The following is a 26,946-nucleotide window of genomic DNA, read 5'->3' as shown; positions in this document are numbered from 1 at the left end:
ATGCTAGAAATATCGCAGCTTCTGGAAAAGAAGAAAAAACAACATGAGATTTCACTTAAAAACTATATTTTTTCCTGTAGGACTCCAGGCACTTTGCATTTTTAGCCACTGTTAATTTTTAATTATTTCACGATAACAGCTTGTTCCCCACTAAAACAACATTGGCATTTTGTGATGGCTTGACTTAACGTGTCTGAGGGAGATCTTCCCCCCCATGTTAAAGGAATAATCACACTTGCTTGAATACTAGCCTATAGGTCTGGCCTGCTACAAATATGACTCTATATTAAAGGATTTCCACAACCAATTATAATAAAATTTGAAGGAGAGTTTACAATTCCTTCTATATCCTGAAATTCTCTTGTCTTCTGTGGGCCTTGCTAAACCGTTTGAACAGATCATTCCATTAACCCTCCTTCTCTGGGGATTCCTGGATGGTATCGTTAATTTGACAAGAAGCAAAGAGAGGTAATAATTGAGGGTTGAAGACTCCTAGAATGTCAGTTAATCCTAGAATGTCCTGTAACGGACTAAATTGTGTCCCCTGCAAAATTCATGTCATATATTGAAGTCAAAACCTCAAGTACCTTAGAGTGTGAATATATTTGGAGATGGGCCTTTAAATAGGTAACTAAGGTGAAATGAGGTCAGAGGACATGACCCTAATCTAACATGACTGGTGTCCTTATCAAAAGACAACATTAGGATATAGACACCAGGGAAAAGGCCCTATATGAGGACACAGAAGATGACCATCTACAAGCTAAGGAGAGGGGCTTTCGGAGAAACCACACCTGCTGACACTTTGATTTCTTGCCTCCAGAACTTTGAGAAAATAAAATTCTATTGTTTAAGCCACTCAATGTGTGGTATTTTGTTTTGGTAGCCTGAGCAGACTAATACATCCTCCCCCCTTCTTTTTGGTGGAGAACATGATCATGTCACATAGTGGTGGTGGATGAGGACAGCAGGGAATTGGGGGGAGGACCCTGGTTGCCTTGACTCCTTGTTTCTTTCCATTATACCACATTTCTAGTCTATATTCTGGTTTGTTGACCACACACTTCCAATTTAGTATCCTGAGATACAATATAGTGCATTAACTTTTCAGAAGTCTGGGATTCATTAGGTATGCAGTGTCACTTGTGTCCCAGATAACAAGGGAAGCAATCTTGTACCCAGATAGTCAAAATTATTATTTCCTGGGACACCCCTAATCCTTCTGAACTAAGGTCTTTATGATCATCAGCAATCTGCTATTTCAAAGTTGAATATATGAAATTTCAATTTATCCCCATGCACATGTGCAGAATTTGCAGTTACAAACTGTTTTCCATTACCAAAATGATTATCTTGACTAGATATCCATGATTTTCTGCCTGAGCCTCAGTATACATCATTTAGTTTAATAGAAACACTTTTATTCTTTATTCTGTTGGGATTTCTTTGGGAGACATTTCATTTTAATTTATTTGAACAAAACCCACAGAAAAATGCTAAATCAGTAAACTGTTTAAAGGTGCACATTTTGGGAGAGCAGCTGGACTCGAAAGGTTTCATGATGTTCATAATTTAGTGTCACCATGTCTACTTGCAATTTTTAATGTTAATTCTTGGCTGTTTAGTCACCTTTGTAACTTGGAAAAGAAAGTTGTCTCCTCTTTTTTGGGGGGGGGTTGTATCATTTTTTATCATATCAAAACAAGCAAAAATATGTAATTTTTTCCTTTAATATTTGAAGCAAGGGATTTTTCATCTGCCTGTACTTTTTCGGATCAGTTTCAGTTAGATATAATTTAGTTACAATAAAACTCACGGATTTTAAGTGTGCAATTCAATAAAGTTTGAGAAGTGCATTTAGTCATGTGAGCCTCACTACAATCATGATCTAGGACATTTCCATCACCTCTAAAAGTTTACTCGTGTCTGTTTGGAGTCTGGTCTCTGGCAAAGCTTGATCTGATTTCTATCACTGGAGCTTTGCCATTTTTAAAATTTCATATAAATGGAATAGTACAATATGTAGTCATATGTGTATCTGTTTTCTTTAAAAAAATTTTTTTTAAATGCTTATTTACTTTGAGGGAGAGAGGAAGTGTGTGTATGAGAGGGGGAGGGGCAGAGAGAGAAAAATAATCCCCAGCAGGCTCCCCTATTCGGAGCTCGATCCCGTGAACCACAAGACCATGACCTGAGCCAAGATCAAGGTGATGCCCAACCTACTGGGCCACCCAGGCGCCCCTGTGTCCGTCTTCTTTTGCTTAGCAAATTGCATTTGAGATCCATCCATGATTTTGTGTTACACTACATTACGTTACATTACGTTACATTTTGTTGCTGAATAGTATTCTATTGTTTGTTTATCCATAGCTGTTTGAAGGACATTTGAGTCATTCCCAGCTTTTATACAGCTACCATAAACATTCACGTCGTGGTTCTTGTGTGAACATAAATTTTCATTTCTCTTGGGTAGATACCTACGAGTAGGATTATGAGGTTATAACTAGGTATATGTTTGGCTTTATAAGAAAGTGCTACACTGCTTTCCAAAGTGGCTGTAGCAGTTTGCAGCCAATAACATATGACAGTCCAATTACTCTACATTCTCACTAGCACTTGCTTTTGTCAGGATTTTTTTTTTTAATGTTTGTTCATTTATTTATTTATTTAGAGGCTGGGGAGGGACAGAGAGGAGACAGAATTCCAAAAAGGCCCCACTCTGTTAGTGAGGAGCCTGATGTTGGGTTCCATCTCACAAACTGAGATCCTGACCTGAGCCCAAATCACTAGTTAGATGCTCAACCAAGTAAGCCACCCAGGCCCCTCAGGATTTTTTTTTTTTTTAATTTTAGCTATTCTAATGGGTGTGTAGTGTAGTCTTTTAAAATTTATATTCCAGCCAGGTGGAGTGGAGTATTATCTTATTATGGCTTTAATTTTCATTTACTTGATGGATAATGAGTTGCATACCTTTTTTTCATATATTTATTGGCCATTTGTGAAATGTAGTTGTCTTCTTTTGTCCATTTTTTATTGGCTTGTCTTTTTTTAAATTGACTTGGGGGAATTTTTAAAAATTATATTCTCAGTATGAGTCCTTTGTCAAACGTTTATGTTGTGGCTTATCTTTTCACTTTCTTCAAAAAAAATTTTTTTTAAATGTTTGTTCATTTTTGAGGGAGGGAGGAAGGGAGAGATAGAGCATCATCAGGGGAGGGGCAGAGAGAGAAGGAGACATAGAATCTGAAGCAAGCCCCAGGCTCTGAGCTGTCAACACAGAGTCTGATGTGGGGCATGAACCCACAAACTGTGGGATCATGAACTGAGCTGAAGTCCGACATTCAACCGACTGAGCCACTTAGGCACCCCTTCACTTTCTTAATACTATTTTTTAATGAGCAGAGTGTTTTAACTTTAATGATGGCTGTAGTAGGCTGATTAATGGACTTCCATAGATGTCTGTGTCCTAATCCCTGGAAACTATGAGTATGTTACCTCACATGGCAAAGGGGACTTTGCAAACATAATCAGGTTAAGGATCTTGAGCTGGGGAGATTATCCTAGATTACCCATACCCTGGGATGTATGTAGTCACAGGGTCCTTATAAGAGGGAGTGATGATGGTCAGAGTCAGAAAGGAGGAGATCTTTCTATAGAAGCAAAGTCAGAGAGAGATTTGATGATGCTTTTTTCTGAGTCGAAGGTTGAAGAAGGGACCATGAGCCAAGGAATGCAGGTAGCTTCTAGACGTGGAAAAGGCAAGGAAATATATTCTCTGGAGTCTCCAAAAGGAACAAAGCCCCATTAACACCTTAATTTTAGTTGACTGTGACTTTGACTTCCAAAGCTACAACGATTATAGATTAGTGTTGCTTTAAGTCACTAAATTTGTTGTAATTTGTTACATAAACATTGGAAATGAACGCAATGGCTTACCTTTTCACTTTATTAAAAAGCAACTTATCAAATTTTTTTCTTTATTTTTTAGTGCTTATTGTATACTGGTTAACATTTGCCTACCCCATGCCTGTGAAGTTATTCTATGTTTTCTTGCAGAAGCTTTATTGCATTACCTTTTACATTTGGACCTATGATATATCCTGAATAAATTTTGGAGTATGGTGTGAAGTAGGGTCAATGTTCATTAAAAAAAAAAATACCCTACAAATATCCAATGGCTCTAGCACAGGTACTGGGAAAATAGAATTCTTTCCCTCCTTGAATTGCATTGGCATTTTTGTCATTAATCCACTTTCTGTATATGTTGGTATCTGTACCAAAGAGTTGTCTATTCTTACATCAAGCCCACACTGTCTTAATTTCTGTAGCTTTATAGTAAAACTTGAAATTTGGTAGTGTGATTCTTCTACTTTAGTTTTGTCTTGGCTATACTTGGGTCTTTGCATTTCTAGATAGATTTTAGAATTACCTTGTCAATTTTTACAAAGCTGTTAGGATTTTGAATAGGGTTGTACAAGGTAAGCTGTTCTGGTACAGAAATTTAGATCCTTTACTTCTGCTAAATTTGATTCTATTGAATCTTTGCGTATATATTTTTTCTGGCTTATCTGTTAATAACTGTGACTGTAATATTTATAACTTAATGTAAATTTATGATAGTAACATGTGCTTATGGTATAGAGTCATATTTGCTTAGTTTAGTGGAGGGAAAAACGGTTTTAATTTTTAATTTTTTTTTTAACGTTTATTTATTTTTGAGACAGAGACAGAGCATGAACGGGGGACGGTCAGAGAGAGGGAGACACAGAATCTGAAACAGGCTCCAGGCTCCGAGCTGTCAGCATAGAGCCCGACGCAGGGCTCGAACTCACAGACCGTGAGATTGTGACCTGAGCCGAAGTCGGCCACTCAACTGACTGAGCCACCCAGGCGCCCCGAAAAACGGTTTTCAAACTGTGGGTCATGAAATCAATTAGGGGTCCTTGTATCATATTTAGTTTTATAAAACTTTTAATTTTGTTTTTAAATTTATTTTTCATTTTATTTTATTAAAATTTTTTTATTTTTTAATTTTTTGAATTTTTTATAAAGCCAATGATAACCAAGGAAATTTCAGTATTTCTTTTTTTTTTTTAAATGTTTATTTATTTTTGACAGAGAGAGAGAGAGAGAGAGAGAGAGAGCGCGCGCATGGGCAGGGGAGGGGCAGAGAGCAAGAGGGAGACACAGAAACAGAAACAGGCTCCAGGCTCTGAGCTGTATGCACAGAGCCGGATGGGGGGCTGGAACTCACAGACTGCGAGATCATGACTTGAGCAGAAGTCGGGCGCTCAACCTACTGAGCCACCCAGGCGTCCCTGATAAAATCTCTTCACCTTTGTAAGCTGAAATTTCCGTATTTGGGGGGCGCCTGTGTGGCTTAGTTGGTTAAGTGCCAGACTCTTGATTTAAGCTCAAGTCATGATCTCACTGTTTGTGGGTTCGAGGTTCACATCGGGCTCTGCACTGACAGTGCCAGCCTGCTTGAGATTCTTTCTTTCTCTCTCTGCCCCTCTCCTCTTCAAAAATAAATAAGCATTAAAAAAAAGAATATATCACCTTTCAGTAGCTTGTGTAAAATATCTGGATTAATGAAATTATTAAAGAAAGACTATTATGTCTATTCCAGATAATTATGGAGAGTAAGCCATTTATTGATTTATCGACCTGGGAATCTTCGATTGGGAATCTGGTGGCTGGGAGTAGTTCTCTCTTTCACGTAGGAGACTTAAGTTTTTCCTTTTACAGGTTGGACATTTTATGGCCCTTAGTAAAGATAATATTCAATAAATACCTATCGATGGGCCAATTTTTAAAAATTTAATGGAGTCATGTTATTATTCCTATAGTTGTTGTGATTGGGAATGACCTAGTGGAGAGCTGAAAATTGGAGTTTTGTACGATCTTTAAATTAGTTTCCTCTTTGGCCTTTGACAACACTTTGGACAACTCATTTAAATCAAAAGCATATTCTTGTTGAAATGAAAAGCTTGAAATACAGGGCCTTTTACACTATTACAAAGCAGTTGATAAAGATAACAAAATGATTTTACCCAACGTAGAAACGCTTCCGTAACTTCAAAAATGTAGGGAGATACTTGCAATGAAGAGGCAGAGAAAAAGCGATTGGCACAGGATACTGTTGAAATTATGTGTATTTATTTATTTAAAAAATTTATTTTTTAAATAATTTATTTATTATTATAAAATTTAAATTTTATAATTATAAAAATTATTATTATAAAAATTTAAATAATTTATTTATTATTATAAAAATTTTTTTCATGTTTATTTGTTTTTGACAGAGAGGGAGAGAGACAGAGCATGAGCGGGGCAGGGTCAGAGAAAGGGAGACACGGAATCTGAAATAGGCTCCAGGCTCTGAGCTGCCAGCACAGAGCCCGACGCGGGGCTCGAATTCACAGACCTCGAGATCATGACCTGAGCCGAAGTCGGACGCTCAACCGACTGAGTCACCCAGGCGCCCCATGTGTATTTATTTTTAAATTGTGAGTCTTTACAGTACGGAGTATACTTGTTTAACTCATACCCCCAATGTTTAGTACATTGCTTGGTGCAGCGTTGTCGATTAATAAATGTTTGCTAAATTTTGGAGGAAGGTTAGAAAGTAAAGCCAGAGTCGCCTTATATCTGAAAAAAAAAGGAAGTAAAGATTTGGCTTTCTTCATATTCTAACCCTTTTTAATCCTATATCAGAACTGGTGTCTCTGGTTCACTAACATTTCTTAGCAAAATTCTGCCAACTTTCGCAGCTTTCTTGAGGAAAGGATTTTATTTTCTAGAATCACCCTGCGGCGCCCTCTGCCGGAGTTGTCAGGAAACTTTGCACTTAAGTCCCTCCCCTGGGTTTTCATTTACGTTCCTCCCGGTTCTTTTTTCGGAGGCTCCCCTACACGCATGCGCTTTTGATGAAGCGCTTAGGCTGTGACAGACTACAATTCCCAGAAGACCATGCCAAAGAAAAAAAAATCTCGTGGTCGCGGGGAGGAGGAGGGAAAGACAGGAAGGCTCGCGAGAGAACGTGTTTGAGGCGGCTGCGCGAAGTGGGTGGAGCGGGGTGGAGAGAGTGAGGAGGAAGAGGAGGAGGTGCCGTCCCACAATACCAGGCGGGCGGGCGGTAGGCGGTTTGTATCCGGGCTGTGAGGTGCTCGGCGCCTCCGCGGACCTTGCTGCCTCTGTCTCTTTAACGCGAGAGGAAGCGATGCGGAGGGGTGGAAAATGGCAGAGCTGCAGATGTTACTAGAGGAGGAGATCCCGTCTGGCAAGAGGGCGCTGATAGAGAGTTACCAGAATCTGACCCGGGTGGCGGACTACTGTGAAAACAACTACATACAGGTGAGGAGCGCGGGCGGGCGGCCGGGCGCTGGCCGGCCGGGCCGAGGATCCGCCGCCTGTCGCCCGAGTGACCAGCCCACTGGGCGGGGTGGGGAACTGCCCTAACCTCAGCGGCTGCCTCAGCCTCAGCCTCAGCCTCAGCCTCAGCCTCAGCCTCAGCCTCAGCCTCAGCCTCAACCCCAACCCCAACCCCAGCCCCAGCCCCAGCCCCCAGCCGGGGAGAGCCAGTGGCCAGGCTGTGGGAGTCGGGCTGAGATACAGGAAGTGGCTGTGGTGGTTGAAACCGATAGAAGGGGAAAGAGAAAATGGGCGAGGGAGCCCGGAGCTCGCCGCCGCCGCAGCCCGGCGTCCCCCTGCTGTCCGCCTCCTTTTGGGCTGGGCCCCCCGGGTCGCGCTGCCCCCCCCCCCCCCCCCTTCGGCAGCCTTCTATTCGCCGGGCTTCTGTCCGGGAGAGCCAGCTGCCTCTCCGTCCGAAGAGGGGTCTAGGACGGAGAGAGAGGAAAGGGCAGGGACGAGGCGCGGGGAGGAGCAGCAGAAGGGGGAGGAAAAGCGGGGTGTGTGTCGGGGGAGGGCGGGGTGGGGGCGATTATGTCAGTTTAACCCAGAGGGCGTGTCTTTTATTTATTTATTTTTTAAAAAATTTGTCATGAGTCACATTACACAGACCTCCCCGAGGAGAGGAGGAAACGGGTGGGAAGTGAGGGAAGGCGTATAAGAGAAGTTAATCTCAAAATTCCTTTAATTGAAGGTTTGTGAATTTGCCTGGCTGTCCGTTTTCATGTCGGGTTTTTCCCCCTCTCCTCATTTTCACTTCCATCCCACTATAAGGTATTCTAGAGGTTGTTATGATTGTCGTTATTATAAAACGTAAATTATTCTTAACTACCTGGAAAAATGTCTTACTCTCTCTTCCCCAAAAGTTCTTGAACTGTTGGCTTTATAAGTAACTTAAAATAGAATGGTGTAACCGCCGGTTGCGTTTTCTGAGGTTTCTCTTTTTCCGACCAAAGTAAATGCACAGAATATGAATCCAAGTGGATTACCAAATATATTTAGTCTTAGAATCGTAATGCAAAGTGTTATTGTAAATTTATTAGGAGATTCTTGGGGTCTTATGACAGATTTTCGTTTGTTTTTATTTTAGTGATTGAAAGTGATTTATGTTGTAGTTTGGTTTGTAGATCTTTAAATGGGTAAACCAACAGTTTGCTATAGAAGCAGATAAGCAGCAGAGTCCTTTGTATCAATATAATGGCATCAAAAATTCGCTTGCTAGTTTAAGGCATAACCCAAACGTACTTTGAATGATTAGGGTTATTGTAATTCAGAACCAAAGTATTTATAGAAATGCCCCCCCATGTAATTATCATTTTTAAGAACCAACAGTTTCTGTGTTGGCAAATGCTTTTCTTTATTTTTAAAAGGAGATACTGTTTTCAGGATATTTTGAATAATTCTCAATTTCGGTATTAGTAACATTGTATCTTCAGCAGCACCAGTAGGAATTTATCTCATAAACTTTTTCAAGCTTTTACTTTAGGAGTTATAAATAAACTTGTTGAACGCCCACCATGTCTACTGTATTACTTGCTTTTGTAAACTTTGTAGTCTTTAAAAAAAACTCTAAAATCTAAAGAAATGCGGATACAGTTTTGAAATAGAAAAGTTATAGTTTATCGATATTAAAATATACAACTTTTATTCAACTTAACCCGAAAAGCCTAAAAATTGAGGTGAATCTCAGTTTGCTGAAGGTTCTAAAGATTTTGAAAGTCAAACACAAAGCACAGGAAGTTAATTTGCCCCGAATCCAGAGAAGTCATTTCTTTGTAGAAGTCGGTAAATAAGTACTTCATAAAGGGGTGGCTACTTTTGTTTTGCATGTTGGGAAATCTGACAAATATATGGTGTGGTAACTGCTATGTGTTGGCAAATACAAACGTGTTTTAACTTGTCTGTTGACTACTGTTTTTTCAGGTAGTTGTGTGCCGTAGGCTTTTATTTTTTTATTTATTTTTCCTCTGTGGCCCCTTTCCTCTTCCCCTTCTGTCACCATCACGTAACTCTGAAGCACTTTTTAAACTACGTTGGTAGTATTGCTAGTTAGATAAGTCGTATTATTTCTTCTGCAGTCTTTTTTAAACTTGCTAGTTCCATGGTGCCAAGAGCCACTGCTAGTGGCCCCAAGTTGTTTTTGGTGGTCCTAAACTTGATACCAGTGAGGTACCAGTGGGGGTGGGGGGAGGGGATGAAATTCACACGTAGTCTTAGCAGCCTTGAAACTTTGGGCAGCATATTGCAGGCTGCTAGCTAGCTGCCTTCCTGAGATGCTCAGAGGGTCAGGCTCGGACAGGCTGAGAAGATGGTGAAGACTGTGGAAGTTGATGTAGTAGCTGTCTTTGTGACATGCTGTGCTGCTAACTTTGCTGTGAATAGGGTACAAATAGTGCTAGACATCCATTTAGGTGTCTTTGGAGATCTTTCCCTTTCTGTGACCCTGATTGGGTTACAACCAGCATCTTATGTAAACATACCACCTCCCAGAGAAAGTATACACGCTCACTTGTGTTTTGAGAATTTTTTTATACCCAAGGTGAGTTAATTTATTGCCTGAGTGTTTTTTATCCTGAGAGTTCAATTTTCATTTTGTTGTCCTGCAGTTCGGAAGTACAGTTCAGTTCAGGTGAGTGGTTTAGCTGACGAGTTCTTTTGGCTGTAGTGCAGTTGAGCCTAGAGTACTTTATTAGCTCTTTGGGTCCTGTTGACTTTAATTATTAAATTGTTTTATTAATAGCATAACTTCTCAAGAGAGTCCATTATTGTAAAAAGGATGGGCCTTTTGAAATTGCTGTTGGGAAATGATACTCAAAATAGAAAGTGGTTTTTATATAGACATGAAGAAAACTTTTGCGTTTTTCTGTCTTTGAATTTTTCTGGTGGGTTGTGTCAAGGACAGTCGCTCGTCAACTTGAACACACTTAATTCATCTGGCCATTTCCCTTTGCTCTATGTTAGGGTCCGTATTGCCTTTGTCATGGGCACTATTATGGGGAATAGGAAGGTAATAAGCTAAGTGAAAAGGAGTAGAAGCTGCTTAAGGTTTCTCGGCATGCAGATTGCTAGATTGGGTAAGGCCGTAAAAGTCTTCCATACAACTTAATTTGTTAATTTAATTTTTCTGCCTGGAATTCCCCCAACAAGAGCTACATTTGGATTAACAAGTATATTCTAAAGTCTGTGAGTATGAAGGGGATATGATTAGTGAGCTACTTAGTTTTTACCTTGTTTTCCTTTCCACATGAGGTTAACTTATGCTCATTGCTCATGCACATTTGATCTTGGAAGGCAGGTAATTTTTGAGCAGGAATACTTTGGAGTAGGTAAAAGCTAACATTTCTGATACTGCACACTGTATGCTAGCTTAAAAATAATGTCAGTTGCAATAATTCTGTGATTCTTTCTTTCTTTCTCAAACAGATGATCAATCTGCAGTTCAGAATCAAATACCTAGCCTAAAGTTCTGTTCTTGTGTTACATAGTGTCTGGAATCAAACCCAGATTTTCTGATTCTGTATCCTAAGTTCCTTTTAATGAATACTGACTGAATGGGGTGCTTACCTCAGCAGAGAGGATAAAAAGCTGGTGTGAAGAGGGTAATATAATTGTTTCTATTTATTGAGTACTTATTGTGTCACAGCCTTTACTGGTTGATTTATATTATCTTTTTAAAAAAAATTTTAAATTTATTTTAAAAGTTTATTTATTTTGAGAGAGTGAGTACGTGAGCGGGGCAGAGCAGAGAGAGAGAGAGAGAGAGAGAGAGAGAGGGAGAGAGAGAGAATCTCCAGCAGGTTCCTCACTGTCAGCATGGAGCCTGATGCGGAGCTCAAACTCACGAACTGTGAGATCATGACCTGAGTGGAAACCATGAGTCGGACGCTTAACCTACTGAACCACCCTGGTACCTTGATTTGTATTATCTTTAATCCTTATAAAAGCTCTCCATGATAGGCAGTATTCTCTTATAGACGAGGAAATTAGGAGTCAGGAAAGTTAAGTGAGTTTTGTTTGATCATACAGTTAGTAATTGGCTGTCAGGGTTTCTGCCTAACTCTGAGAGACTTCATAGGCTAGGTTCTTTCCATATCACACTGTCTCTAGACTTGAGTGAGTCTAGAACTCAGAGACTAATTCAGAAATGTCATGGGATAAATAGACTCTTGTTGGGCAAACTAGGAACCTAACAACTATTTTCCATTGTTCCTTTTGAGCTCCACGTTGCAAATATAAGAACAGGTGTGTTAATAATTTGGAGGCTTGATTTCATCACCAAAGGATGGTAGCTTTGACACTTGAAGTGTTGAATTATAGGAATCATAGGCTAGCTTTTCATTGAGCTTAGTGGATCCTCTGGTTCAGCTTTGCAATTGTGATAAGAAAATTTGTAGAATAATTAGTAGAAATTAACAAACAAGTCTTGAAAGATTGTGGTTTTTAATGATTTACACAGAAACTAGTTTCAGGAGATTGAGATTAGGATTGATTGGAAATGGTAGAATTCTTAGAATTTCACTTTGCATTTTGAGTATAGCAGTGGCTAGCAACATTAGAGATACAGGTTGGAAATCTATATGAATTAAACAGGGTTTTAGTAATAGCGTACAGTGTGGTGACTGTAGTTGATAATACAGTATTTTGCATTTGAAAGTTGCTGAGAGAATAGCTCTTAAAAATTCTCACCAGAAGAAAAAAAATTACAGCTTGTGGTGATGGATGTTGCCTAGATTTATTGTGGTGATCATTTTGCAGTATATACAAATATTGAATGATGTACATGTGAAACTGATGTTAGGACATTTATATTTAAAGTAAAACAACAGGGCTTTTCATAATTTTATGCAAGATCCTCAGTTAATTGTTAGATTGAGCTATATCATGCCACAACATGTTTATTTATTTATTAAAAAAATTTTTTTACAACATGTTTATTAATGCTGCTATGAAACAGACAGGATCTGACCTGCTGTATTAGGTCTTAGGAAAGTCCAGTCATAAAGATAGAATATTATATCAGTTTTTAATTAATACTCTCAAGAATATGGACTATTTTTTATGGCTGTGTGATATTTAAAAGTTTGTATTAGTGGCGTCTGGGTGGCTTAGTCAGTTGAGTTTCTGACTCAATCTCAGCTCAGGTATTGTTCTTAGAGTCATGAGTTCAACCCCTGTGATGGGCTCTGTGCTGGGTGTGGAGCCTACTTTAAGAAAAAAAAAAAAGGTTTGTATTAAAACAAGTGTCCTCTCTCCTTTTTCCTTTTGTAACTTTAATGCTAATAAGAACTTTACCTGTGGTGCTTTGATCTAGACCTGTTCTGTTTAGAATCCTGAGTTTTACCATGGTTATGTCTTTTGGACATGGTTTTTTAGAAAATTGTTAAAATAATCCCTTAGGATGAGGGTACTTTTCTAATTCCTCCTGTGTGCTTCTGCTTCCTCTGGTTGGTTCTGATAGCCAAAGAATGCTATTACTCCTTGTAGTAGAAGAAAGGTATTTGGGCATATGGGGGTCTGATCAGGGGTTGTTGTTGTTTAGATAAACCCTATTTATCTTGAGTGAAATTTGTCCTAGGAATTTTGTCCTACGACATTTGTGAGTTAACAGACAGGAAACATATTAGCCAGAAAGGAAGAGCACTAAAATTGGGAGAAGAGGTTGAATCAAACATTAGGAGTTTATGTAGATGTAATTCCATAAAAATTTCATGTTGGTATGAAAAGTAAGGTTAAAATAGTAGTTAAATGCTAATTTAAGGGCATTAAAAAAGTTTGAGGGGTGCAGGGCTGGCTCATTTGGAAGAGCATGTGACTCATGATGTTAGTCTTCATCTCAGAGTTGTGGGTTTGAGCCCTACATTGAGTGTAGAGACTACTAAAAAAAAATAAATTTAAAAAGTTTGAATTTGGGGGGAGCTGTATATTTTTTCTAATGTCTTTGTGTTGATCATGATCTCCATTGAAATTATGGTTTGATTTTAGAAGAAATAGTAGTCAAACCCCAGAACCAGAAACTTTTTAGTCCTTAATGTTTAGTAAGACACTATACTACAAAATAAGGGATTTTGAAAAAATGACAGCATTGAGAAGATATTTGGAAAATAGCAATTATTGGGTTTTATTTCTATGTATTTATAGTTTATTTATCGGGGTGCTTGGGTGGCTCGGTTGAGTGTCCGACTCTTGATTTCAGCTCAGGTTGTGATCCCAGGGTCATGGGTTTGAGCCCTGAGTAGGGCTCTGCACTGAGCATGGAGTCTGCTTAAGATTCTCTCTCTTTCTCTCTCTCCTTCTCTTTCTGCCCGTCTCTCCTCCCTTGTGTGCATGCTCTCTCGCTCTCTCAAAAGAAATATTTTTTTTAATTAAAATAATTAAAAGCCGTTAAAATTTGTTTGTTTATAGTCTCTACACCCAACATGGGGCTCAAACTCATGACCATGAGATCAAGAGTAGCATGCTCTGTGGACTGAGCCAGGCAAGAACCCCTGGATTTTATTTTATATTTTATTTATTTTAATTTTATTTTTTAAATTTACATCCAAATTAGTTAGCATATAGTGCAACAATGATTTCAGGAGTAGATTCCTTAATGCCCCTTACCCATTTAGACCATCCCCCCTCCCCCCCTGGATTTTATTTTTAAAGGAAATAACTGATCTGATCATGTTAACAGTAAACATTAATTCCTTAGAAAGGAGACTTGAAGTTTTCTAGGGTCATTGCTCTGTGTCAACTGAAATAGATACGTTAACCTTGGATCTACTAATTTTCTCTATATACAAAATGAAATTTTCTTGGAAATGGTTTGTAGTGAACTGATGTTTGTGAAGAAAATCTGAAAGCAAAACAAAACATCCTAAGGAAGATAATGTGTATTTGTTATCGGATAGATTGTAATTTTTTGATATGTATCTATGTTTTAGCAACTTGAGCAAATGTTGGCAGAATTGTGATTTGTGTTGGTTAAAGAATATTGATAGGGCTATTTCAAATATAGCTTAAAGTGTAAATAAACTAATTTTAAGTCTTATTTTACTAATAACACAGTAATTAAAAATTCATTATGGAAAATTTCAAACATACTAAAAAAATGGAGAGAATAGTATTATAAATCCTCCTATGTTCATCACCCACCCTTAACAATTACTAACTCATGGCCAGTCTCCTTTCATCTGTGTTCCTCTCAAATTTCCCTACCGTTATTTTAAAGCCTATCTTTTGCATATCATTTCATCCATAAATATTTTAGTATATGTACCCCTAGAAGATAAAGGCTTATTATTAAATCCATTGCATAACTTTTATATGTGGAGAAAAAAAGATAATGTCAGTTATTAAAATTTATTGGTGACAGAAAGGAGTAGAGGGTTTTAAGATAGCTAATGGATGTGTGTATATATATATATATATATATATATACATATGTATAATTAAAAAAAATTTTTTTTAATGTTTCTTTCTTTATTTTTGAAGGAGAGAGAGAGACACACATGAGCTGGGGAGGAGCAGAGAGAGAGGGAGACACAGAATTTGAAGTAGGCTCCAGGCTCTAAGCTGTCAGCACAGAGCCTGATGTGGGGCTCGAACCCACAAACTGTGAGATCATGACCTTAGCTGAAGCCGGACGCTCAACCGACTGAGCCACCCAGGCACCCTAACATAGATATTTTTATAGTTAATACATTTTTAATTTATAGCTAATTTTGTTAGTGATTCCTGCCGTAAGTTAATTAGATACAGCTATATTATTTGCTTCATGATGGATTTTTTTCTTTTTTGAGAATTTAATTGGCTTTATTAAGCAATTCATAAATCAAGGATCATCCCACATAACAAGTAGAGGGGAGCTCCCAAGCAAGAATCTTTTTATTGAGGTATAATCCATATAATAGAAAACTAACCATTTTATTTATGTATTTAAAAAAAATTTTTTTAATCTTTATTTTCAAGAGAGAAAGAGAGAGTACGTGGGGGAGGGCAGAGAGAGAGAGGGAGACATTGAATCCAAAGCAGGCTCCAGGCTCTGAGCTGTCAACACAGAGCCAGATGAGGGCTCAAACCCACAAACTGAGATCATGAGCTGAATCAGATGCCTAACTGACTGAGCCACCCAGGGGCCCCGAAAACCAATCATTTTAAAGTATACAGTTCAGTAGTGTTTAGTACATTCACAGTGTTGTGTATTCATTACCTTGATCTAGTTCCAAAACGTTTTCATCACCCCTCAAAGTAACCCTGTACTCATTAAACAGTTTGTCTCTATCCCTACCCACCTAATACCTGAGATCCACCAATTTGCTTTCTGTCTCTTTGAATTTACCTAGTGTATATAGTTCATATAAGTGGAATTATGCAATATATGGCCTTTTGTTTCTGGCTTCATTCACTTATATTAAACATAGTATATATTTAAAATATTAAAAAAACTTTTAAAACATTTTATTAATTTTTAGAGAGAGAGAGAGAGAGAGAGACAGAGTACAAGTGGGGGAGGGGCAGAGAGCGAGGGAGACACAGAATCCGAAGGAGGCTCCAGGCTCTGAGCTGTCAGCACAGAGCCTCATGCTGGGCTCAAACCTGTGAACCACAAGATCATGACCTGAGCTGAATTCAGATGGTTAACCAACTGAGCCACCCGCGCCCCCCTATTCTTAAAATACTCATTTATTTTGAGAGAGCCTGCGTGTGCTCACGGGAGCATGAGTAGGGGAGGAGCAGAGAGAGAAGGAAAGGGAGAATCCCAAGCCGACTCCACATTCAGCAAGGAGCCCAACGTGGGGCTCGATCCCACAACCATGAGATCATGACCTGAGTGGAAATCAACAGATGCTTAACTGATTGACTACGCCCCAAGCATAGTATTTTTGAGGTTCATTCATTTTACAGCATGTATTAGTACTTAATCCCATCCCTTTTTATGGCCAAGTAATATTCTGTATATACCACATTTTGTTTATCCATTCATCTATTGATGGACATTTGAGTTGTTTTTAACTTTTGGCTATTGTGAATGCTATTGCTATGAATATTCATGTATGGCACTTGTTTGAGTGCCTCTTTTCAATTTTTGCATACACACACACACATACTTAGGAGTGGTTCATAATGTTTTTGTTGTGAAATATATAACTATATAAATTTGCACTGTAGTACCATTATATTGTGGTATAATGAGGCAATTCCAGGCATCAACATATACTGAGAATTTCAGTGTAAATTGATAGAAATTAAGGCTGAGAGCCTAATTTTTCACTTCTATATCATCTTAATTTCCCCCGATTACTAAAGTTATATTAAATATGGTAATTGTGCAATTTTAAACTTTTTAGAAACATATATGGCTTAGACAGTTACAAGTTGGTGGAGCATATGACTCTTGATCTCAAGGTTGTGAGTTTGAACCCCATGTTGGGTATAGAGATTACTTAAAAATAAAATCTTAAAATCACTTCTCTGCGCAGCCTTTAATTGTTTTTAATTTGCTTTATTTTTTAGAGAGAGAGTGTGTGCGTGGGGGGAGGTTGGGGCAGAGGGAGAGTGAGAGAGAGAATAGTAAACAGGCTCCACGACCAGTGCAGGGTCCAACATGGGGCTTGATTCCACGACCCTGAGATTATGACCAAAACCGAAATCAAGAGTCAGACATCCAACCAACTGAGCCACCCATGCGCCCCTCTGTACAGCCTTTGAAAAAATGTATCTAAAGTTTATTCTGTATAGTTGGTAAATTTATATTGTTTATTGCCAAGGCAGAAAATATTTCAGTCATTTTAAAAACAAAAATTCTGAAAGTTCTGTGAGATTATGTAATTATTAAATCAAACATCAATTCCTACTGAGCTTAAATGAAGCATAGTATGCAAGATGTGCGTCTGGATAGTCTCAGCTGCTTTTAATTAGAGCAAATTTTTATTTTTTATCTCCTTGAAACTCAAAGGGAACAAAAATACCGTACTAATGAAAGTGTATATTATTATTTTTTAAACGTTTATTCATTTATTTCAAGGGGGAGAGAGAGAGAGAGAAATGAATGTGCATGCATGCAAGTGGGGCAGAGGCAGAGAGAGGAGAGAATCCTAAGCAGAGAACCCCGATGTGGGGCTCAATCTCATGAACTGTGAGATCATGATCTAAGCCGAAATCAAGAGTTGGACGCTCAACCAACTGAGCCACCCAGGCACCCCAACGAATACTTATTTTAAAAAGCAATGTGATGGAAAAGGATTATGAGTTCCATTTTAAAATTACGGATACTACTCAAAAGTGGGCCCTTAAAACCCAGCAACCCCCCTATATTTTTCACATCAGTATATTCTTCCACTCACTGTAAATGGTTTTAAATTTTCTCTTCCCTTTTAAAATCTCTTTCCTTTCTCATCTTTTATTCCATAGAGAAAGTCCTCATTATAGAAAACATATCATTTCTTACCACTGTATCTCCAAGCCTACTAGCATCCTTACCCATCCTATTTTATTTCCTTCATACTGTAATGAAGGAGAGTTGTCCTGCCTTCTTGCTAAAGTCCATCCTTATCTTTGCTCTGAGTCCCATTCTCTCTTACTTTTTCAGAAAATTTACACTCTTTTATCTTTCCTTCTCTTTACTGAATTTGTGCAGTTGGAATCAAAACATCTTAAGTCTCTCCTGTATGAGAAAATTATACTTAGACTTCATAGATCCATGTAGTAATTGGTCTCATTTTATGTTGCTTAGAGTTTTATTAAACTGTTTTCTACACCTTCCTCCATTCCTCACTTTGCATTCACTCTTTAACATGTTTTGCTTTGTTGTCTTCACTGCTCCACTGAAATTATGTTCAGCAACCTACATGCCACAAAATTCATTGAACACTGGTTATTTCTCATTTTGTTTGTCTTCTGAGCATCATTTTATACAAGTGACTATTTTTTATTTTGAAAAGCTAATCCTTTGGCTTTCTTTCCTACTTTTGATATTCTTTCCTACTTTTCTTGTTAGTCTCCGGCCCCTTGTTCTCCTTTAAGTATTTACTTAAGTTAAATTTTAGTATTTTTTTTAAGGTACTGGGTGTTCTTTTTTTTTAAATTGGAGTATAGTTGATACACAATGTTAAATTAGCTTCAGGTGTATGATGTAATGATTAGAAAGGAGTCTATACATTATGCTAAGTACAAGTATAGCTACCATCTGTCACCATATAATGCCATTACAATATCATTGACTATATTCCCTATGCTGTACCTTTTATTCCTGTGACATTCATTCCATAACTGGAAGCCTATAGCTCCTACTCCTTTTCAACCATTTTGTCCAACTCCCCACCCAACCTTTAAGTATCAAAGTGGCTTTGTGTGAGCTCCTTTATATACATACCACTTTAGGCTGTTTTATTTATTTCCATCTGAATGATCTATGTTCCGCTGAAGTTTAGATCCGTATATCTAATTGCCTAGTTGGTATCTCTGCTTGTTTGAATCCCATGTGCTTCAGACTTAACATGCTAGAAAATGAATTCATTACCTTTCCCCAATCTACTACTGTCTACTCACTCATTTATTAGAAACGTAGGCATCATTTATTTTAGTTTAGTTTTATTTTTAGAGAGAGTGGTGGGGGGGGGAGGGGTTGGAGAGAGAATCCTAAGCAGGCTTCATATAGGGCCCCATCCCATGACTCTGGGATCATGACCTGAGCCAAAACCAAGAGTTGGATGCTCAGCTGCCACCCAGGCTCCCCTAGAACCTAGGCATCATTCTTGACTCCATTATTCCTCTTTGTCCCCTCCTCCCAATTCATCTGTAACCGGTCCTGTTGATTTTTCTTAAGTATCTCTTCAATTTGCCTATTCCATCTCTACCACCCCAGGGTAAAGCTTAGACAACTGCTGTAGCTTCTAATTGTCTTTATATTATTTTTTCCCCCTTTTTTCTTTTAGACAACGTAAGCAGAGGAGACGGGCACAGGGAAAGAGAGGACGTGGAACCTGTCACTCCCTGCTTAAAAATCTTTCAGTGATTCCCTATAAGTATACAATCTCACAATAAGACTTAAGAGGCCCCTGTATAATAGCATAGCTCCCATCTTTCTAGTCTTGCTGCATTCATCCCATTGCCCTCATCTTACCAGTCATATTTGGTTTTCAGGTTTTGAAATTTTATTCTTTTCTGCCTTTGCAAATGTCATTCTCTCTCTGTTTTCTTTTTTCTTAGTTTTCGAGAGAGAAAGAGCACAGGTGAGGGAGAGGCAGAGTGGGGGAGAGAGAGAGAATCTCAAGCAGGCTCCATGCTCAGCGCAGGGCTCGATCCTACAATCCTTGGATCATGACCTGAGCCAAAATCAAGAGTTGATGCTCAACCAACTGAGCCACTGAGGCACCCCTAATGTCATTCTCTTTGACTAGAAAACTAGTTCTTCTCAGTCTGAATACTATCATTTGTCAGATCTTGTAGTTCAGAAAAAATTACTGTATTTATTCATTCATTCTTCACTTGATGAAAATCCTTCGCATACCTACTATGTGTCAGGTATATTCTTAGGTCCCAGAGATACTATAGTGAGTAAAGCAAGTTATCTACCCTTACGAAGTTTTCATTATAGAGATGAGACAGACAGTAAACACCAAAAAATAAGACTGTTTCAGATAACAAAGAGTGTTGTTTGGAAAATTAAATGGGAAAACAAACAAAGTGATGTAAAAAATTGGCAGAGGACCTGAATAGGTATTTTCCCAAAGAAGGCATAATGATAGATGGCCAGCAGACACATGAAAAGATGCTCAACGTTACTAATCATCAGGGAAATGCAAATCAAAACCGCAATGAGATAATCACCTTATACCTGTCAGAATGGTTTAAATCACAAAACACACACAAAAAAAACAAATGTTGGTGAGGATATGGAGAAGAAGGAACCCTGTGCACTGTTGGTGGGAATGTAAATTGGTACAGCCACTGTGGAAAACAGTTATGGAGGTTCCTCAAAAAATTTAAAATATAAATACCACGTGATCCAATAATTTCACTACTGGGTAGCAAATTTGAAATGATATATGCACTCCTGTGTTTATTTTAGCATTATTTACAACAACCAAGATACAGAAGCAACTTAAGTGTCCGTCAATAGACACGTGCATAAGGAAGATGTGGTATGTGTGTACAATGGAATATGACTTAGCCATGAAAGAGGGTGAGAATTTGCCATTTGTGGCAACGTGGATGGACCTAGAGGGTGTGATGCTAAGTGAAATAATTTGGACCAAAAAGGACAAATACCATAGGATTTAGCTCATATGTGGAATCTAAAAAACTAAAATGAGTGAACAAAAAGTGACATCAGACTTAAAAACACATAGAACAAACCATGGTTGTCAGAGGGAAGAGGGGGTAGGCAAAATGGATGAAGGGGAGTGGGAGATACAGATTTCCAGTTATGGGATTAATAAGTCATGGGAATAAAAGGCACAGCATAGGAAATATAGTCAATGAAACTGTAATAGCACTGTATGGTGACAGATGGTAGCTACACCTGTGGTGAACATAGCATGAGGTATAGACTTGAATCACTGTGTTGTATACTTGAAACTAACACTGTTTGTCAACTATATTAAAAAAAAAATTAAATGCAACAAAGCAAATAAACCCAATATTACTCTGACCTGGCTAGAAAAAGAAAAAAAAAAAAAGACAAATGGGGTGACAAGACACAAAAAATTTGAATTGGAAAGAAGGACTTCTTTAAGGAAGTTAGAAGTGGTACTCTGTGAGGGTAATATTGGAGCTGAGACCTGGAGGGTAGATATGGCATCTTCCACGTGAAGATCTGAGGAAAAGGAAAAATCTTTCTAAGGGTAATGTGGCTAGGGGGTAGTTAGGAGGGAAAGGGAAACTGGTAGGAGAAAGGTCAGAGAGATTGTCAGGATATAGGGTGTTGAAAGCCTTGAAAAGAGGTTTGGTTTTATTCTAAGTGATGGGTTATCATTAGAGTACTTGATTTACTTTTTTTTTTTTTTAATGTTTATTAAGTTTTGAGTAAGAGCTCTAGCAGGGAAGGGGCAGAGAGAGAGGGAGACAGAAGATCTGAAGCATCACACAGTCGATGCAGGGCTCTAACTCACAAACCATGAAGTCATGACCTGAGCCAAAGTTGGATGCTTAACCCAACCAAGCCACCCAGGTGCCCCTTGATTTACTTTTTAAACGAATCAGGCTACTGAGTGTAAAACGTACTGAAGGGAATGCAAGAGCAGAATCAGCCAGCAGGGAGGGTATTGTTGTAGTCCAGGCAGGAAGTGAGAATTCTTGTACTTTAGTGGTGGGGTGGGAATTGAGGGGAGAGCTTGGATATATTAAAAAAAAAAAAAGTTTATTTATTTTGAGAGAGCAAGAGAGAGCGTGTGCAAGCAGGGAAGGGGCAGAGAGAGAGTGAGAGAGAGAAAATCCCAAGCAGGAGCTTGATGCGGGCTCATACTCACGAACCATTGAGATCATGACCTGAGCTGAAATCAAGAGTCAGAAGCTTAACCGACTGAGCCATCCTGGCGCCCCAAACAGCTTGGATACTTTTAACACAGAGCCGAACAGGACTTATTGGTGGATTGGATGTGGGGTGTGAGGGAAAGAGAGGAATCTGGGGTGCCTGGGTGGCTCAGTCGGTTAAGTGTCCAACTTTGGCTCAGGTCATGATCTTACGGTTCATGGGTTGGAGTCCTGCGTTGGGCTCTGTGCTGAACGCTTGCTCAGAGCCTGGAGGCTGCTTCGGATTCTGTGTCTCCCTCTTTCTGACCCTCCCCTGTTCATGCTCTGTCTCTCTCTGTCTCAAAAATAAATGTAATAAAAAAATTAAAAAAAAAAGAAAGGAATCTAAAGATGACTCCTAGTTTAAATTTTTTTTCTAAGTATGCCAGTAGATCATAGTACACGTGTGGGAGTATATCAAGAGTACTGGTTGTTAAGTATGAGACACTAATTAGACAACCAAATAGGCCAGATGGTCATTCTGGAGCTTAGGAAAGAGTCAGAGTTTGGAGATCAACGTTTAGGAGTCATCACAGAAGAGATTAGCACGATCTCACAGAAATACAATGTGAGGGACATACGTAATTTAAAAATTTTCTAATAGCCACATTAGAAAAACTATGAAGAAACAGTTTGAAATTGGTTTTGATAACCCAGTGCATCCAAAATATAATTATTATAATAAATAACCAGCATAGTTAATTAAAGGGATATTTTACTTTTTTTTTTTTTTTTTGTACTAAGTCTTTGGAATCTGACATATTTTATACTTAACAGCACATCTTGGTTGGGACATGGATAGTGAAAAATGCGCAAATTAATGGGTATGAAATCCTCTGGTGTGAAAGGAAGTTGAAATTGAGATCCTAGAGTAAGTAAACTGTAGAGATGTGTGTTTAGAATGTGGGATTTTTGAAATTGGTGTAATTACTAGTGATGACCATGGGAGTTTTTGACTGTGATGAAGAAAAAATGGAAGAAAAAATTGTTTCAGTTCAGGAGGTCAAGTGAGAGGCAAGGGTTTTTGGTGGATTATCTGAGTGTTATGTTGACATCACTAAGAATAAGAATAGGAATAGTGATGAATTAGTGAGCTAGGTGTTAGAGTCCCTCCAGTGATGTGGATGTTGGTAGATGACAGTTATAAGGAGATTACTTCCTTAGAGACCTCTTCCCTGTCCCTCCAGGTCATTTTATACCCTGTTAGATGCTCCCATAGAAGCCTATGTATTTCCTCTGTAACACTCATTACACCTGTTTGACACTTGATGCCAGTCTCCGAGACGGCAGGACCAGGTTTGTCTTGTTTATTTCTGTATTTCTAGAGCCTGCTCAATACCTGGCACATAAGTTCTTAGAAGTTTACATAAAGTGTAAAAGAGTCATCTGAATTAGTTGTATTGTCACCAGCCTTTAACTCTCTTTTATCTTCTGTAAAAGGACCAGTTTGAAGTACGCAGTGTCCAGAGTGACAACTCTTTATTTTTACTTGAAATTTTTTTTAAAGTTTTTATTTTAATTCTAGTTAATATACAGTGTTAAAGTAGTTTTAGGTGTACAATATAGTGATTCAGTAATTCCATGCATCACCTGGTGCCCATCATAAGTACACTCCTTAATCCCCAGATTGACAATTTTAATGGTTTTTAGTAAAATTTGTTCCTCTGTGTGTGATTTCTAGCCCTACAGTTCCGGTGCTTTTCATTAGTTTTTCTGAGTTCTTCAGTTTTTTCCAAAAAAAAAAAAAAAAAAAAATCTCTGATTTACTTACACCTGTTCCTTCCATTTCCTTGTTAGCAGATGTTTAAATGTTTACTTTGTTATAATTACGCTGTCAAGAAACTTTAATACATAGGTTTTTCAGGAAATGATTCAATTCCAGTTGTTATGAACTATGATTCCCCTTAAACATTCTTAAAACCTTTTTGTTAAAATCAGTTTTTCCAGGGGCGCCTGGGTGGCGCAGTCGGTTAAACGTCCGACTTCAGCCAGGTCACGATCTCGTGGTCCGTGAGTTCGAGCCCCGCGTCGGGCTCTGGGCTGATGGCTCAGAGCCTGGAGCCTGTTTCCGATTCTGTGTCTCCCTCTCTCTCTGCCCCTCCCCCGTTCATGCTCTGTCTCTCTCTGTCCCAAAAATAAATAAACGTTGAAAAAAAAATTTAAAATCAATTTTTCCAAGTCTTATTGAGAGAGGAAATGTAGGTGAGGATATGTTAGAATCTTTATCTCTTGAGCAGTTTTCTGCTGATCCATAGTAGTGAAACGTATGGTCTCAGGACTCCTTTAACTCTTCAAGTATTGAAGACCTCAGAGAACTTTTTTTTTTTTTTTGGTGGGTTATATCTTTCAATATTTACTGCATTAATAATTAGATAAAGTTTAAAGCATGTTATTAATTCTGTAAACATAACATGTAATGGATTTGTTGCTAATGTAAATGGTATATTTTTTGAAAAATGATAGTCTTCCAAAACAAAACAAAAAAATGTTTAATGGGAAGAATGGCACTGTTTTTACATTGTTGCAAATCTGTTTAGTGACTGGCTAATAGCTAAATTTTCATCTATTTCTGCATTCAACCTGTTATTTTATTTTGGTTGAAGTGTATGAGAAAATCTATCTTCATGCACTTGTGTAGTTATTAGAAGGAGGAGTTGGATTTGGGAGGAGTATTTTGATTATATAATTGTGGATAATTTTTCTTTGTACTTCATGAAAACTCGTTGCATAATAGTTTCTTAAAGGTTGGTTGCAGTGTGTGGACTCTGAAACCATTATCAGTGAACATTTTATACTCCATTACATTAGAAATTGTTGCATAGGTCATTTGGAAAAGTAGTGAAAAGCTTTCAAGCTCAGGTTGATGGATACAGATTTTCAACAATTATAATTTTTGCTTGAGAGCTTGAATTTTGCATTGGCAACAGATATTAACAATTATTTTCCTTGAAGTGATAGGCTTATCTTAATCATAGTCTGTCAGTTGTTTTTTGAAGTAGCAGTGAGCTTGTTTTTAAAGTCGTTTTTTGAAGTTCCACTGAAAAGTGGCTTTTTTCAGCTTGAAGATAAATTCCATGAGTACTTTTTCCTAAAGGTAACCATCATACTTAGAATGCAGTAGAAGTATTTTTTGTTTACTTCCATTTTGTCACATAAAAGTCATCTTAAGGATCAATATTTAATAAAATTAGTGTTTTTTCCTATTTCTTCAAGAACATTTTTAAATGAAGTCCCCCTCGCCCCTCCCCCGTTTGCAGTATAGAGCACAACAGCTGTTAGTAGAGTTGGTGAAACTGACGTGATTCATGCTAGGAGGCTCGTGGTTTCTCACCTTTGCTTTTTCACCATCATTGCAAATGTAAACACAGAAAAGAAGGCAAATAGCGTTAGTATCGTGAAAATACTTTTGACCTTGTGAACCTCCTGAAAGAGTTTTAGGTACATTCAGAGGTCTGCAGACCACATTTCGAGAAACTTGGTATAGATGATTGGTTTAGTATAATAGATTTAATGTCTTCCTTCTGTGGTAATAATGGGCATCTGAATTTTAGGTATGACTGTATAGCACTACATATATATTGGGCATCTCTGACTAAAGTAGCTTGAGTAATACCTCATAAAAAACTTAAAGTTCCTTATGTAGGAATTCTCTTAGCATATACTATGTTAATTATTCGGATAGTTTTTATATTCTGGGTCTTATTTGTCTGTTTATTTTACCTCTCAGTAGCATTAATTTTGAAATACTTAAAAAAGTTTCATATATCTGTTTTCTCCAAATTTCAACAATGCTAAAAATTTTGGAATATGTATGTAATAGGAACTTGTTCAAATTATATGATTTTTATGAAAGAGTATGAAATACTAATTTTAAAATGATAAAAAGATGCTCCCACCCAGCCTGGTGTATCAAAGAAATAATGTTAGAGTTGAGATCTAAAGAGTGAGTGAATGTTAGCCAAAAAGTTTTGAGAGAAGGAAAAACAATGTGCTTACCAGAGGGAACAGAAATAAATAAATAAATAAATAAATGCACACACACATTTATGTTTTTATATATGTGCCAAAAGGTGAGTGAGCACAGAGTGATTTTGAACGATACAGACCTGTGTGTGCTTTAGAGTACAGTGAGCAAAGAGTTGGTCTTTTTTATTTTTATTTATTTTTATTTTTTTAAACATTTTTTAATGTTTATTTATTATTGAGAGACAGAGAGAGACAGAGCACTAGAGGGGAAGGGGCAGAGAGAGAGGGAGACACAGAATCTGAAGCAGGCTCCAGGCTCTGAGCTGTCAGCACAGAGCCTGACATGGGGCTCGAACTCACAAACTGTGAGATCATGACCTGAGCTGAAGTCAGACGCTTAACTGACTGAGCCCCTCAGGTGCCCCGAGTTGGTCTTTTTTATGAGGCTGATGAGAAGATATTGAAAGTTTTAAGCAATGGGATGATGTTATCATTTTTTACTTTTAAAAACGATTACTCATGTTGAGAGTGGAGAACAGATTGGAAGGAGGCTTGTGTATGGATTGGAAGGAGCCCAAGAAGAGATTGGGGGGAGGCTAGTTTAGAGTTGATGGTATTAAGTGGTAGTGAATTATCTAAAATCTCTAGTGCCTAGAATCAGTGTGGTAGGCTTGATTACTTATTTTTCTTTTCTAGAAAAAGGAGTGTTTGAGGCTATAGGGATGTGCTAGAAGTAGTTCAACAAATAGTTATTTGATATTCAACAGATACTTACTGTCTTTATGAAAGGCTATGGTAAGTACTGTGATGTCATGTTGTGATGTCTATTATATGTGATATAGTTATGTAAAAATCATTGAGTAATAGAAGATTAAATAGATTAAATAGAAGCCTTAAATTTAGAGAGGATAAAATTGATCTTTAGTACTTAAATTTAAATGAGGAAATATTCTGTATAGAAGAAAATAATTGTTATTTTGGAAGAGTTTTCAATTTTAATTTTGGCAATCACTCAGAATTTTGCTTGTGGTTAGAAAAAATGTCAAGCAGTGTTTTTTTTTTAATATTGAATACGCT

The 26,946-nt window shown here is 37.9% G+C and overlaps 1 protein-coding gene across 16 annotated transcripts in view; it reads left to right on the top strand.

The window, feature by feature from the left end:
• Window positions 1-26,946, top strand: part of ABI1 (abl interactor 1) — a 142,791-nt gene that overhangs the window by 9,686 nt on the left and 106,159 nt on the right. For 5 of the 16 annotated variants that reach the window (XM_015070624.3, XM_027073679.2, XM_015070623.3 and 2 more), the window contains exon 1: window positions 7,082-7,356. The exons of 1 other annotated variant lie outside the window; for it this stretch is intronic. In XM_015070624.3, the coding sequence (XP_014926110.1) occupies window positions 7,240-7,356 (117 nt within the window). In that variant the 5' untranslated portion in view covers window positions 7,082-7,239. Of the gene's footprint in view, window positions 1-7,081; window positions 7,357-26,946 lie in introns of those variants that run through there. 10 more of the 16 variants (XM_015070634.3, XM_015070628.3, XM_015070633.3 and 7 more) reach the window with 3 other exon arrangements.

This window comes from Acinonyx jubatus, chromosome B4 (assembly GCF_027475565.1).
Source record: "Acinonyx jubatus isolate Ajub_Pintada_27869175 chromosome B4, VMU_Ajub_asm_v1.0, whole genome shotgun sequence".
NCBI classification, from domain to species: domain Eukaryota; kingdom Metazoa; phylum Chordata; class Mammalia; order Carnivora; family Felidae; genus Acinonyx; species Acinonyx jubatus.
The sequence above is the reverse complement of the archived record's forward strand: the minus strand, read 5'-3'. Positions and strand labels throughout refer to the sequence as shown.